This window comes from Cuculus canorus, chromosome 2 (genome assembly GCF_017976375.1).
Source record: "Cuculus canorus isolate bCucCan1 chromosome 2, bCucCan1.pri, whole genome shotgun sequence".
Taxonomy (NCBI): domain Eukaryota; kingdom Metazoa; phylum Chordata; class Aves; order Cuculiformes; family Cuculidae; genus Cuculus; species Cuculus canorus.
In genome coordinates this window covers 160,797,848-160,811,373 of record NC_071402.1, presented here as the reverse complement: position 1 = coordinate 160,811,373, position 13,526 = coordinate 160,797,848, and the positions used below count along the sequence as shown (strand labels likewise).

The following is a 13,526-nucleotide window of genomic DNA, read 5'->3' as shown; positions in this document are numbered from 1 at the left end:
TTTTGTTTCATTCGGTCTAAAGAGATTATCAGCAAGTGCCTGTAATGCTTTGATACCACATATTCGCCCTGTTACAGATCAGCGATGCAGAGGAACTCTCGGCAACCACACGGAACAGCAGGGGAGCATGAGAATGTGCTCCTTTCACAACAGAACACCTGCATTTATCAGCAAGTGAGCTGCTCCAAATTATGCTCCCGGCTGGCACTGAAAAGGGCCATTAAAAATAAAACCAAACAACCCCCAAACATCAAAAATCTCACAGCTTCGCAGAAAAAAACCACTGGCTTTTGTTATAAATTCTCTTTCTGGGACAGAGAATGTTAAATTCACAATCAAAGCTGAGCTACGGAGACCACCTCCGCGCCACAACACAGCTCTTGAGGCTGGTTTCCACGTAGGCTCAGCAGGCAGCTTGCAGCAACGCAGAACTCAGCAGTCCTCTCCTGGTCCAACTCGGAATTCCTGGAGTCGAACAGGAAGGTGGTTCCTTTGATCACATACAGGTTCGGACGGCCTCTGCTAGGAGTTATTTGTGCTTAACACACACAACTGGGCCGTACATCAGAGCGTATGAGCTTTCTCTGTGTCAGAGCGAAGGGCTCATTGAGTCAATTGGCCTATTTGTTCTCCAAAATCGTGGGGAGAAGAGGTCTGAAGCTCCTGTCTCACCTGGAAGGACGAGGTACCGGCTGTTCTGAGATCCCAGCATCTCTAGCAGGCGCTGCTGCACTCCTTTGATTTCCTGCCAACCAGGGAGGAAGCAGAGGATCCCACCTGAAACAGAAGAAGAATTAGGAAGAAGCGACCTAGAAATCGAAGCGCTTTTCACCAGCTGGAGGCACAGAAGCAGCTGCTGCTGCTGCACAGAAGGGATGCTCATCGTTTCCCCAAGTCCACAGCAACCTTTAGCCCAGGAAACCCAAAGAAAAGTGGGGCCCTGGTCTGCGACGCTGCCTGGACCATGAGGGAACCTGCATTGTGCTTATCGTGAATAAACAAGACACAGCGGGGGTGGAAAGTTGGAGCCAGGGAAGCGTTTGTCTGCTGCATCTGCTTCTGTGAGCTCACTAAGGCAAGGTTTTAAACTCAGAAAGAAATAAGGCTTCCTCTAGTTGGAGATTGAACACCTTTTACTCACTTTGAAACACTTGAAACACTTAGAAGTCACCCGAGAACCCTCCCTTCTCCACAAAAACACCACCTCCCTGGCAAAGAGATTCAACAGGGATGGGTCTCCAAGACAGAAAAGCAACTGAGTTGCACAGCACAAGGCCGCAAAGCAGGAGCACGGACAGGTCCTCCCCTTCATGCCAGGAGCAGCTGGATCTCAGGATAGACTGAGACACTGAGGACTCAGATGTTGCTCAGCCAAGGGCTCGGAATTAGTTCACACCACACTGCGTGAAACCACTTGTTTCAACAGGAATTCCAGGCCTCGCAGAAGGCCTCGCAGCATCGTGTTTTCTGGGCAAAGGGTTTGGACTCCGCAGGGTTCAAGTTTTCCCCCTTCAGCAAAAGGAAGGAGCAAGAGCAGAACCTACCTGGTTCTCCATGGGCATCAATCTGGAGGACAAGGTCGGTGATGAGATCAAGATCGAGGACACATTCATCATCGGATTGCTGGATAAAACAGAAAGACAAGGGCAGATAAATGAGCAGCAGAAAACCTGGCAGAAAGGCACACGGCCTCCAGGAGCATCTTCTGGAGAAAGCAAACGCCTTCACTTGGACGGCCCACCCAGGACTAGGAGCCAGGAACCTCAGGAGCCTGTGTTTGGCTCCATCTGGAACCTCCTCTAGTGTGCAGTGAGGAGACACAGCTCCATTCCTGTCCTCCAGTCTCGGAAGCAGAGATTTCTGTACCTCTACTAAACAGCACAAAAACTAACACGATGTTTTTGGGGACAAAATTGTGCCATACACACCTGGGACTTGAAATCCAGCAAGCACAGAGCAGCAGCTTTGGTCAGTGATTTGGAACGTAGCTGTTGGGCCAACTCAAAGAGCACAGGTAAAAATCCCAGCGATAACAGAAAGGGAAACTTGCCCTGAAGGCAACAACACACCTTCAGTTTGTTGAGGATACAGAGCTGGGAGAGGTGGCTGAGAGCAGCTCATCCAGAGGGAGGGAGGCCGGAGAAATGGGCTGATGATTTCTAGTAATGGAATCATAGAATCACCAGGTTGGAAAAGACCTTTTAGATCATCGAGTCCAACCATTCCATCTGCCACTAAACCACGGCCCTGAGCACCTCGTCTGCCCGTCTTTTACACCCCTCCAGGGGTGGGGACTCCCCCGCTCCCTGAGCAGCCTCTGCCAGGGCTCCACGACCCTTTCTGTGAAAGATTCTTTCCTGACATCCAATCTGACCCTCCCCTGGTGCAGCTTGAGGCCATTCCCTTGTCCTGTCCTCTGTCACTCTGGAGAAGAGCCCAACACCCTCCTCTCCACACCCTCCTTTCAGGCAGTTGTAGAGAGCCATGAGGTCTCCCCTCAGCCTTCTCTTCTCCAGGCTGGACATCCCCAGGGCCCTCAGCCGCTCCTCCTAACCCTTGTTCTCCAGCCCCCTCACCAGCTTCGTTGCTCTTCTCTGGACACACTCCAGAGCCTCAAAATCCTTCTTGGAGTGAGAGGCACACAACTGACCCCAGGATTTCAGGTGTGGCCTCACCAGTGCTGAGTGCAGGGGCAGAATCCCCTCCCTGGCCCTGCTGGCCACACCATTTCTGATCCAAGCCAAGATGTCATTGGCCTTCTTGGCCACTGCTGCCTCATGTTCAGTCACCATCAACCAACCCCTCCAGGTCCTTCTCCTCCAGGCAGCTCTCCAGCCGCTCTTCCCCCAGTCTGGAGCTGCACAGGGTTGTTGTGTCCCACATGCAGGACTCGGCATTTGGCCTCGTTAAACCTCATCCCGTTGGTCTCAGCCCATCGGTCCACCCCGTTCAGAACCCTTTGGAGCTTCCCTGCCCTCCATGAGATCCACACTGCCTCTCAGCTTAGTGTCACCTCCAAACTTGCTAAGCGGGCACTCAATGCCTTCATCCAGGTCATCGATAAAGATATTGAACAGGACTGAACGCAGCCCTGGGGCACCACTGGTGATCAGCCTCCAGCTGCAGTTAACTCCATTTACCACAACTCTTTGGGCCCGGCCACCCAACCAGTTTTCCACCTAGTGGGTTGGAGTAGGAAACATCTAGAGGACTTGGCCAACCTCAACAACTCTGCGACTCCATGACCCACAACTGAAGTAAGATGAGACAAAGAATACGCGCCTGGAGGGCATTTTGCAGAGGGACAATAAGACTGGTTGCAACAAGGGATGCGGGATGGGGAGCACTGAGGCAGCAAACTGGTGCTGTAGGCCAAAACCATCCCAGCGCAGGACCACGGTGGCACAGAGCATGCAGACATTTGCAGCCATATCGACATCTATATACAAGTACAATGAGCCTTTAGCTTACTCAAACTTCACCTTGAAGAGGGACAAAAGTAACATGGAACCAAATCTAAAGCCATCTTTACCCATAATCTTGCCCCAGTGGAAAGACAGGATGTCATCCAGAGGGACCTGGAAGGACTGGAGAAGTGGGGCTGGGAGAACCTCATGAGGTTCACAAGGCCAAGAGCAAGGTCCTACCCCTGGGTCGGGGCAATCTCCGCTTTCAGTACAGGATGGGGGATGATGGGATGGAGAGCAGCGCTGAGGAGAAGGACTTGGGGCGCTGGGGAGGAGAAGCTCGACAGGAGCCACAACGTGCGCTCCCAGCCCAGAAACCACCCGTGTCCCGGGCTGCATCCAGAGCAGCGTGGCCAGCAGGGAGGGAGGGGATTCTGCCCCTCTGCTCCTCTCTGGGGAGACCTCAGCTGGAGGACTGGGGCCAGTTCTGGAATCCTCAACATAAGGAGGTGGTAGAGGTGTTGGAACGGGTCCAGAGGAGGCTCCAAGGATGATGCGAGGGCTGGAGCACCTCCCATCCGAGGACAAGCTGAGAGAGTTGGGGTTGTTCAGCCTGGAGAAGAGAAGGCTCCAAGGAGACCTTAGAGTGACCTTCCAGTAACTGAAGGGGCTCCAAGAAAGCTGGAGAGGGGCTGTTCCCAAAGGCGTGTGGGGATGGGATGAAGGGCAATGGGGATAAACTGGAGAGGGGCAGAGTTAGACTGGACATAACGAGGAATTTCTTCATGATGAGAGTGGTGAGGCCCTGGCACAGGTTGCCCAGAGAAGCTGTGGCTGCTCCATCCCTGGAGGTGTTGAAGGCCACGTTGGATGGGCCTTGGGCAGCCTGATTCAGTGGTAGGCGTCCCTGCCCATGGCAGAGGGTTAGAACTGGATGATCTTAAAGGTCCCTTCCAACCCAAACTATTCTATGATTCTATAATTTAAGGGGAATCCTCTGGGATTCTAAGCTGATTTTACCTCTCAAGGGCTGACCTGGTATTAAAGCCAAGCACATACTGTCCAATCACCACAGGAAAGTGGGACCAGTTCCAGGCCCAAACTCTCCACGGCTGATTTGTCAGAAGTCAGTGCCTCATGCAAAGGAAAGAGCTTAAACACCACGCTGCAAACTCACCTTGATCTCGTAGTGCCGGTGTCGATGCCGGCCCAGCTTGGCCAAAATCTCCTCCAGGTAGTATTCTTTCACGGGATACATGAACCCTGGCACCTTGACCACAGGGCAATCCCCAAAGTAGTGCGAAAAGCGCTGATTGTCTCCCGTGGCGCTCATTAAAACCAGGCGCAGGTCAGGGTTCAGCTTCTGGATGCCTTTCAGCAAGATGAGTAGGAAATCGGTGTTGACGTCTCGCTCGTGGACCTCATCGACCACGACGTGGCTGACGCCTTCCAGGCTGGGGTTCCCCTGTAGCTTCCGCAGCAGGATGCCCACGGTGCAGAAGAGCAGGGCTCCCCCTCGAGCAGGTGGCTTGCTCTCCAGCCGTACCTGGTAGCCCACATTCTTCCTCATGTTGGGACCCAACTCTTGAGCCACACGTTGGGCGACCGAGATGGCACTGATCCTCCTCGGCTGGGTGATAACCACGTTGCAGCGAGCGCCGCGTCCCTCCAGGATGTAGTGTTCCAGCAGGAGCTGAGGGATCCTGGTGGTTTTCCCACAGCCTGTGTCTCCTGCTATTACCACCACAGGGTTCTGCTCGATGGCTGATAGGATGGTGTCCTTGTGAGGATCTACCGGCAGTGGGTGACTCTCCTGCCACGAGGATCCTCTCCTTTTCCAGAGGGCCAGGAGATTCTGGCTAAGGCGCACTTCCTCGGCTTCCAACATGGGTATATATGTCTTTCCGGTGATTGCATCACTTATCGCACCAGATTCCTTGCTCAGGTTCATCATATCATCAGCAATCCGGGGCCTGGATTCCCTGATGTCCACTGGGTACTGGGAGAAACACAGAAAGTTAGCAGGGAGAAACAATTAGTAGTAGTCCTGAGAAGAACAGAAACGAGCCAGCCTGGCTTTGCAGCGACCACAGAGCTTCACCAAAGCCTCTTTGGACTTCAGGTAACTCAGCTACTCGTGTTCTGAACTGAAGTTATTTAAAGTGAGAACGAATGTGGGCAGCTCCCTGAATTTTCCTCATCGCAGCCTGTTTTAGGAGAGAAATCGATGGCCAAAAAATGGTAACTGAAGTTGTCCAACCCAATGGCCACACTGCACGCAAGGGTCCCTCAAAGACAGCTTTTGGAGACAGACAAGTTACACCATCGCCCTCCTCTCCCTCGGGACACCCAGACTTCACTTGCACAAACCAAACGTTCAGCTAAGCCAGAAATAGTTCTTCTTGGAAGAAGGAAAAAAAAAGAAGTCTCACATCCCACAGGAAGAACTAAACCGAGCTAAATGATAGGTCAGGAATTGTCTAGAACACAAACCAAATCATTGGCGCAGATGTTTGCAGATTAAAAGCTCAGCTGCAAATCAGTACTTTTGGATTCAGTCTTTTCCAGAGCCACATAGCCATGCCTCCCGAGGCAGACCGAGCTCCTCCAAGGCTCCGCTGCCTTCCTATCGCTTCTACCTCTCAGTTCAGCCGCTGGTAAGACAGAAATACATGAACAAGACCTGTGCTCGTCTTCCGTGACAAGTGGTGTCCCTCAGGACTCCGTACTGGGACCAGAGCTGTTTAATATCATCATCAATGATATCAACAGCGAGATCAAGGGCACCCTCAGCAAGTTTGGAGACGACACCAACCTGAGTGGGGCAGTTGCCTCAACGGAAGGTTGGGATGTCATCCTGACAGTCTGGAGAAGTGGGGCTGGGAGAACCTTGTGAGGTTCAACAAAGCCAAGGGCAAGGTCCTACCCCTGGGTTGGGGCAGTCCCCGGGTTCAGTTCAGGATGAGGGATGATGGGATTGAGAGCAGCCCTGAGGAGAAGGACTTGGGGTGCTGGGGAGGAGAAGCTCGACAGGAGCCACAACGTGCGCTCCCAGCCCAGAAACCACCCGTGTCCTGGGCTGCATCCAGAGCAGCATGGCCAGCAGGGAGGGAGGGGATTCTGCCCCTCTGCTCCTCTCCTGGAGACCTCACCTGGAGGATTGCGACCAGTTCTGGAATCCTCAACATAAGGAGGAGATGGAGCTGTTGGAACAGGTCCAGAGGTGGCTAAAAGGATGATACGAGGGCTGGAGCACCTCCCATCCAAGGGCACCCTGAGAGAGCTGGGGTTGTTCAGCCTGGAGAAGAGAAGGCTCCGAGGGGACCTTAAAGCAACCTTCCAGTACCTGAAGGGGCTCCAAGAAAGCTGCGGAGGGGCTGTTCACAAAGGCGTGTGGGGATATTCTGGTTCATCCCACCTTAGCACCAACTCTTGTTTCGACAGCGAACACTCCTAAGGAACTCAGCACTGCTCCAGCTCCCGTGGGTGTCAGCTCACCACTGGTGTGCCAGAAGAAAGAATTCTCCTGGATGAAAGCACCAGCAGGTAACTGGGGACCTGCACTCAATACTGGGAGATGCTCCCAAAGGGAATGTGCAAGGATCAGCACCTGGTCCTTACAAAGCTACAAGCAGAAGAATTTACTGGAACCAACCACTGCACGAGGAAGTGTTGATAAACCTGCAAAGCCAGTCTGAATTGCACTTGGGAACATTCCAAAAGCCAAATAACGCAGACAAAACATCACAGATGCATAAGGTGAAGGCCCACTGCCCAGAAAGGGTTCCCCTTCCCCAAAGGATCTGTTAGAGCAAGTCCAGAGAAGGCCATGAAGATGATCTGAAGGCCGGAGCACATCCAACTCGAGGACAGAGCCTGAGAGAGTTGGAGTTGTTCAGCCTGGAGAAAAAGAGGCTCTGTGGAGACCTTGGAGCAGCTTCCAGTACGGAAAGCAGCTCCAGGAAAGCTGGGGAGGGACTTTTTCTCAAGGAGTACAGGAATAGGATGAGGGGGAACAGGCTGAAGCTGAAAGAGGGGAGATTGAGATGAGATCTTAGCAAGAAATGTTCTACTGTGAGGGCAGAGTGGCCCTGGAACAGGTTGCCCAGAGAAGTGGTGGCTGCCCCATCCCTGGAGGGGTTCAAGGCCAGGTTGGATGGGGCTTGGAGACCCAGATCCAGTGGGAGGTGTCCCTGACCACGGAAGGGGGGTTGCACCTGGATGGGCTTTGAGGTCCCTTCCAACCCAAACCATTCTATGATTCCATGAGAGTCAGCAGAAACCAGTCAGGCCATGAATTCCTTCAACATTTTGACATGAGGCTCTCAACCCAGGCACAGTTCCTGAAGTTGAACAGCCAAAAAGCGGATCTCAGAGAGCTGAGCAAGCCTTACGTGATTCAGATAGTTCTCAATCTTGCGCAGGGTTGCTTCGGGGACTTTGATGTGACAGGGCTTCCTCTGGTTCTCGCCAAGTTCCCGGAGTGAAGTCATGTTGTACATCGCATGGCTGAGGGGGTTGTTGTTCTTGTCCACCAAGCCAAGGCTCTGCAGAAGAAGAAGCAGACAATGCTCTCAGCCACCAGGCCGCCGCACATCACAGGCTGGCAGATAGAGAACACGGGTCCTACACGTTCGCACGGGCTCCCTCCTTATCCCATATTCCCAATCTATCACCTCCTGCTTTTGCCACAACAAGAAACAAGACATGACCCCATCTCAGCTTTGGGGAAATGGACACATGGGAGCCCACCGCTACCTGTCCCCACCACAACACTCACAAGGTGTCTTGAACAGACCTGGTAAAAAGAGAACAGTCACAGTTAGACCTGACAAAGCCCTCCTGCAAGCGCTGCTGCCTCTCTTGACGTGGTGCTGTTCTATTGTGTCAATTCAGTGCGAGTCCTACGCTGTTTCTTGGATAGAATTCCCCTCCACCGGCTCCAAAGACTGCAGTGAAACTAATGCAGCAACATCTCTGGACTGAGCACCTTCATCCAGTGGGAGGTGTCCCGGCCCATGGCACGGGGTTGGAACTGGATGGGCTTTAAGGTCCCTTCCAACCCAAACTGTTCTATGATTCTGTGATTTCATTCTGTGATACGGAGCTGTTGGAACGGGTCCAAAGGAGATTCCAAGGATGATGTGTGGGCTGGAGCACCTCCCATCTGAGAACAGGCTGAGAGAGTTGGGGTTGTTCAGCCTGGAGGCTCTGAGAAGGCTCCGAGGAGACCTTAGAGAGACCTTCCAGTCCCTGAAGGGGTCCAAGAAAGCTGGAGAGGGGCTGTTCCCAAAGGCGTGTGGGGATGGGACGAGGGGCGATGGGGATAAACTGGAGAGGGGCAGAGTTAGACTGGACATAAGGAGGAATTTCTTCATGATGAGAGTGGTGAGGCCCTGGCACAGGTTGCCCAGAGAAGCTGTGGCTGCCCCACCCCTGGAGGTGTTGAAGGCCACGTTGGATGGGCCTTGGGCAGCCTGATCCAGTGGGAGGTGTCCCTGCCCATGGCACGGGGTTGGAACTGGATGGGCTTTAAGGTCCCTTCCAACCCAAACTGTTCTATGATTCTGTGATTCCATTCTGTGATACAGAGCTGTTGGAACAGGTCCAGAGGAGGCTCCAAGGATGATGCGAGGGCTGGAGCACCTCCCGTCCGAGGACAGGCTGAGAGAGTTGGGGTTGTTCAGCCTGGAGAAGAGAAGGCTCCAAGGAGACCTTCTAGTCCCTGAAGGGGCTCCAAGAAAGCTGGAGAGGGGCTGTTCCCAAAGACATGTGGGGATGGGACGAGGGGCAATGGGGATAAACTGGAGAGGGGCAGATTTAGACTGGACATAAGGAGGAATTTCTTCCCCATGAGAGTGGTGAGGCCCTGGCACAGGTTGCCCAGAGAAGCTGTGGCTGCCCCACCCCTGGAGGTGTTGAAGGCCACGTTGGATGGGCCTTGGGCAGCCTGATCCAGTGGGAGGTGTCCCTGCCCATGGCACGGGGTTAGAACTGGATGATCTTTAAGGTCTTTTCCAACCCAAACTATTCTATGATTCTACGATTAGTCCACCTACAAGAATAGGAAGATGGTCCGTCTTGGTAGACAGCGGCCAAGAGAGCAGCGTAACTTCTTCTTCAGGGACATGGTTTAGTGGCAGGTAGGAATAGTTGGACTTGATGATCTAAGAGGTCTTCTCCCATCTAGTGATTCTATGATCCTTCAGGACAATCCCTACATGAGGCTCAAACACGATAAGCCAGATGCGAGGAGCGTCTCATCATAGATACACGAGACATGGGATGTAGGAGCCCTCTGTGCTTACCTTTAGCTTCTGACAGGCCAGCGCTGCTGCTTTGTTTTCTGCCTCCACTTTGCGACGGCCTTTGGCAGCAAAAGTCATCGGACAGGGCCAGCGGAGCGTCAGCTTGCAGATCTTGGTCTTGGTGCCCACGGTACGGAACTGCATGTACTCCTAGAAGGCACATAAACAACATCAGACTGCAGGAGAGGTTAAGTGCCTACATAACCAGGCACGCATTTTCAAACACACCCCAGTATTTCTAAGCAGAGCTTAAATTATTGGGTTTTTGTTTGGTTTGGGGGGTTTGTTTTCGAACGACATGCTAGAACAGGTTTCCTGCGCTGAATTCCACTCCCGAGGCAGTAACTAAGGAGAAGCGAGAGCAGCCAAATGTGTGGACAACATCGTCAAGAGCCACTGTCTGCAGCACAAGAGGTTTGAGGAGGAGGTGGGCAACACATACCAAGGAGGAGGATCACCGGATACTGGCAAGAGCCGAGTTGTGGAAAGATCTCCTCAGCACGGAAATCGCACATTACTTGGAGCGACACAAATTTGAGTTTGTTACAGATAAATGGCGAAATGCAAACTTCCCACCTCATAAAATGTTCTCCTTCATTCACACAACAGATCCTCCATCACCCTGACCTCAAATAACAATATTCTTTGTGCTTCTATATAGACATCTCCTGAGCTCTCACCACAAATGGTTTAGTGGCAGATAGGTATGGTTGGACTCGATGATCTCAGCGGTCTTTTCCAACTTGGTGATTCTATGATTCAAAGTCTTTTTCTCCCTCGCCAGGCTGATTTTTCTAGGCCTGCTTTCAACCTCCCTTCTTTTCCCTGTTCTCAGCTGTCCCAAAAAAGTACCCAAAGTGATTCTGGTTGGAATTTTTGAGCTTCATGCCCTGCAGGTCCCTGGCAGGGTCAGACAACGCCTTACCTTGACTGTGGAGGAAGAGGTTGCAATCTGGATCACTTGGGCCAGAAGATTTTTGGGAAGCGGGAACTGTGTCAGGGCACGGATGGCAGTGTTGTCATCGGTCATTTCAATGGAACTCCCTCCTCGGCTAAACAGAAGATGGGAGAAGTGAGATAAAAACGCCACCTCTACTGAGATCTGAACTGAGCAGCTAAAGGCACAGATTTTGGTCAACGGAGAAGTCAAGCAATATCCTTCTACTAAAATCCAGCCCAGTAAAGCCACCTACTAAAGCGTAACCAAGCCTTTACTCTGCAACTACAAACCAGAAAGCACCAACAGCTTTTAAATAAAAGTGAAATCATTTCTCAATCCAAAGCACATCCCTAAGAAGTGCCACCACCACCACCAGGTCCTCATAGACCTTAATCCCACTGACTTAAAAATCAAACATTTGCGGTTATGAGAATAAGAAGTTAAACAAGGAGCCACGGTGATGAAAAGGGGTAGATTCAACATTGCCCTCAAAAACACTGCCTTTCAAGGCCAGGTTGGATGGGCCTTGGGCAGCCTGATCCAGGGGGATGTCCCTGCCCAGGGTAGGGGGTTGGAACTGGATGGGCTTTGAGGTCCCTTCCAACCCAAACTATTTGATGATTCTACGAAACAGGGTGATTAAAAACAGTCTAAGTGCACATACACAACTTCAGGGGATGGAAACCTCTTTAGGCACAGAAGAATAAAAAAGGCAAAAGCCAAAGGTGAGACTCCGGAGAGGAAACCCACACATTCCAGTTCTGGAATCCTCAACATAAGAAGGAGATGGAGCTGTTGGAACAGGTCCAGAGGAGGCTCCAAGGATGATGCGAGGGCTGGAGCACCTCCCATCCAAGGACAGGCTGAGAGAGTTGGGGTTGTTCAGCCTGGAGAAGAGAAGGCTCCGAGGAGACCTTAGAGTGACCTTCCAGTAACTGAAGGGGCTCCAAGAAAGCTGGAGAGGGGCTGTTCCCAAAGGCTTGTGGGGATGGGACGAGGGGCAATGGGGATAAACTGGAGAGGGGCAGAGTTATTCTGGACATAAGGAGGAATTTCTTGACCATGAGGGTGGGGAGGCCCTGGCCCAGGTTGCCCAGAGAAGCTGTGGCTGCCCCATCCCTGGAGGTGTTTAAGGCCAGGTTGGATGGGCCTTGGAGCCCCTGATCCAGTAGGAGGTGTCCCTGTTCATGGCAGGGGGCTGGAACCGGATGACCTTTAAGGTCCCTTCCAACCCAAACTACTCTATGATTCTATGATTCCCTCCTGATGGCAGCCAGAGACAAGGCTCAGCTACCTCACTATTCCTTGCGTAGAGAGCAGAACAGCAGTGTTTGGCCCATCCACAGGCCACACCAGCCATGTGGGAAGCCACAACTCTCCATCAGCTACAATGACAACCTTTTATTTACTGCTGTGGGTTAGCCGCTATCAGGGCAGACGTACCTTGCGTCTCTGCCCGGGGTTCGAGCATCCTGGTGTGCCATAGGTAGATAATCAGAAACATCAATCGCTTCTTCTTCCAGCTCTCCTTCCTCCAGTTCTCCTTCCTCAAGCTCCCCTTCCTCCAGCTCTTCTCTCCTCATCGCTTTAGGCATCCTGCCCTGTTCCATGGGCTGGATGGAATCGTCTGGCTCCATCCGTCGCCAGCAGGTTGACAAGTCGGCGAGAGAAGGTCCGGACTTGGAGCGCCACTTGCCCTCCGAGCACCACCGCTCGTCGGGACAGCCGAGCTGGTCAGCGAGAAGCCGGTACTTGGCAGCATCAAAGAGCTCATTCCTGGGCCCCAGCAATCCCCAGCCCTGCAAGAGAGAAACACAGTGAGCAGCAGTGAAAAAAAACCAGCTACGGTGACTCTGCAGGGAACTGAAATACAGCTGGTAAAGGGGAGAAATGCAGGAGCAATTCTTTCTTGTCCCATAGAAAATAAAGAGAAAGAAAAGGGACTTGGAGACAATTAAAGCTTTATTTCTTAAGAAAGGGAATCTGTTAATGAACAGATTCCCAGAGCACAACTGCTTAACCTCATACAGCTCTTTAAAAAGGGGGCGCTAAGATTTATTGGTATTTTATAAATTATTAATCAGATTCAAAATTGTAAAGTCATGGAATCACTGAATCACGGAATCCTCTCCCTTCTGGTCTCACGGCTTTGGATGCAGCTCAGGATACGGGTGGGTTTGTTGGCTGCAAGCGCACTTTGCTGCCTCATGGTGAGCTTCTCATCCATCAGCACTAGAGGGAAGCTCTGCTTCTCACCAGAGATGCTGAGGCTAAAAGAAGCTCTTCTACGACACAGAGAACAAAGACCAGAACCCAGCGAACGTACTGAGTTCACACCTGGCTGAAGTCAGCAGGCTTTTAAGCTCAAATGGATTCAGACAGCTCAGGACTTCACCCGTGATTAACAGATGCGCCAACTAAGAAAGTGAAAGGGAAGAGAGAGAGAGAAATCATATCACCAAAGCGGACGAGGCCTGCAGACTCAGGCTTGTCCCTTCGAGCTAGGGAGGAGCAGGAGCTCACCTTGAAGAGCTGACACGCTGCAGCCGCCGCCTGCCTCTCAGCATCGATCTTCTTGGTCCCATAGCCTTCCACTTCCACATTTTTAGGCCATTTTATATGTAGAGTGACTTTCTGAAAGGCAAAAACCAAGCAGCAAAGTCAGACAGTGGAGAACAATCTATCTTCTCCACATGGAGCACAGCTACTTTAAACACCATCCAGGCAAAAGAGAGAAGGACGAAAATCCCAAACTGCTTCTTCAGCCCCTTTATGGGAAGCTCCATTCCAGTAACAGGGAAAGAAAAGCCTGGAGAAGGGATGACAGGCACCCACAGCCCCACAAAAGGTGTGTGGCAAAGCCAGGATGAT

General features: G+C 52.1%; 1 protein-coding gene across 4 annotated transcripts in view; it reads right to left on the bottom strand.

The window, feature by feature from the left end:
- Nucleotides 1-13,526, bottom strand: part of DHX30 (DExH-box helicase 30) — a 61,122-nt gene that overhangs the window by 10,425 nt on the left and 37,171 nt on the right. For all 4 annotated transcript variants that reach the window (XM_054058899.1, XM_054058898.1, XM_054058896.1 and 1 more), the window contains 8 exons: nucleotides 13,179-13,289; nucleotides 12,099-12,454; nucleotides 10,641-10,767; nucleotides 9,716-9,865; nucleotides 7,802-7,954; nucleotides 4,585-5,406; nucleotides 1,545-1,623; nucleotides 673-777 (listed from right to left, as the gene is read on the bottom strand). In XM_054058899.1, coding sequence (XP_053914874.1) covers nucleotides 673-777; nucleotides 1,545-1,623; nucleotides 4,585-5,406; nucleotides 7,802-7,954; nucleotides 9,716-9,865; nucleotides 10,641-10,767; nucleotides 12,099-12,454; nucleotides 13,179-13,289 — 1,903 coding nt within the window. The remainder of the gene's footprint in view (nucleotides 1-672; nucleotides 778-1,544; nucleotides 1,624-4,584; nucleotides 5,407-7,801; nucleotides 7,955-9,715; nucleotides 9,866-10,640; nucleotides 10,768-12,098; nucleotides 12,455-13,178; nucleotides 13,290-13,526) is intronic.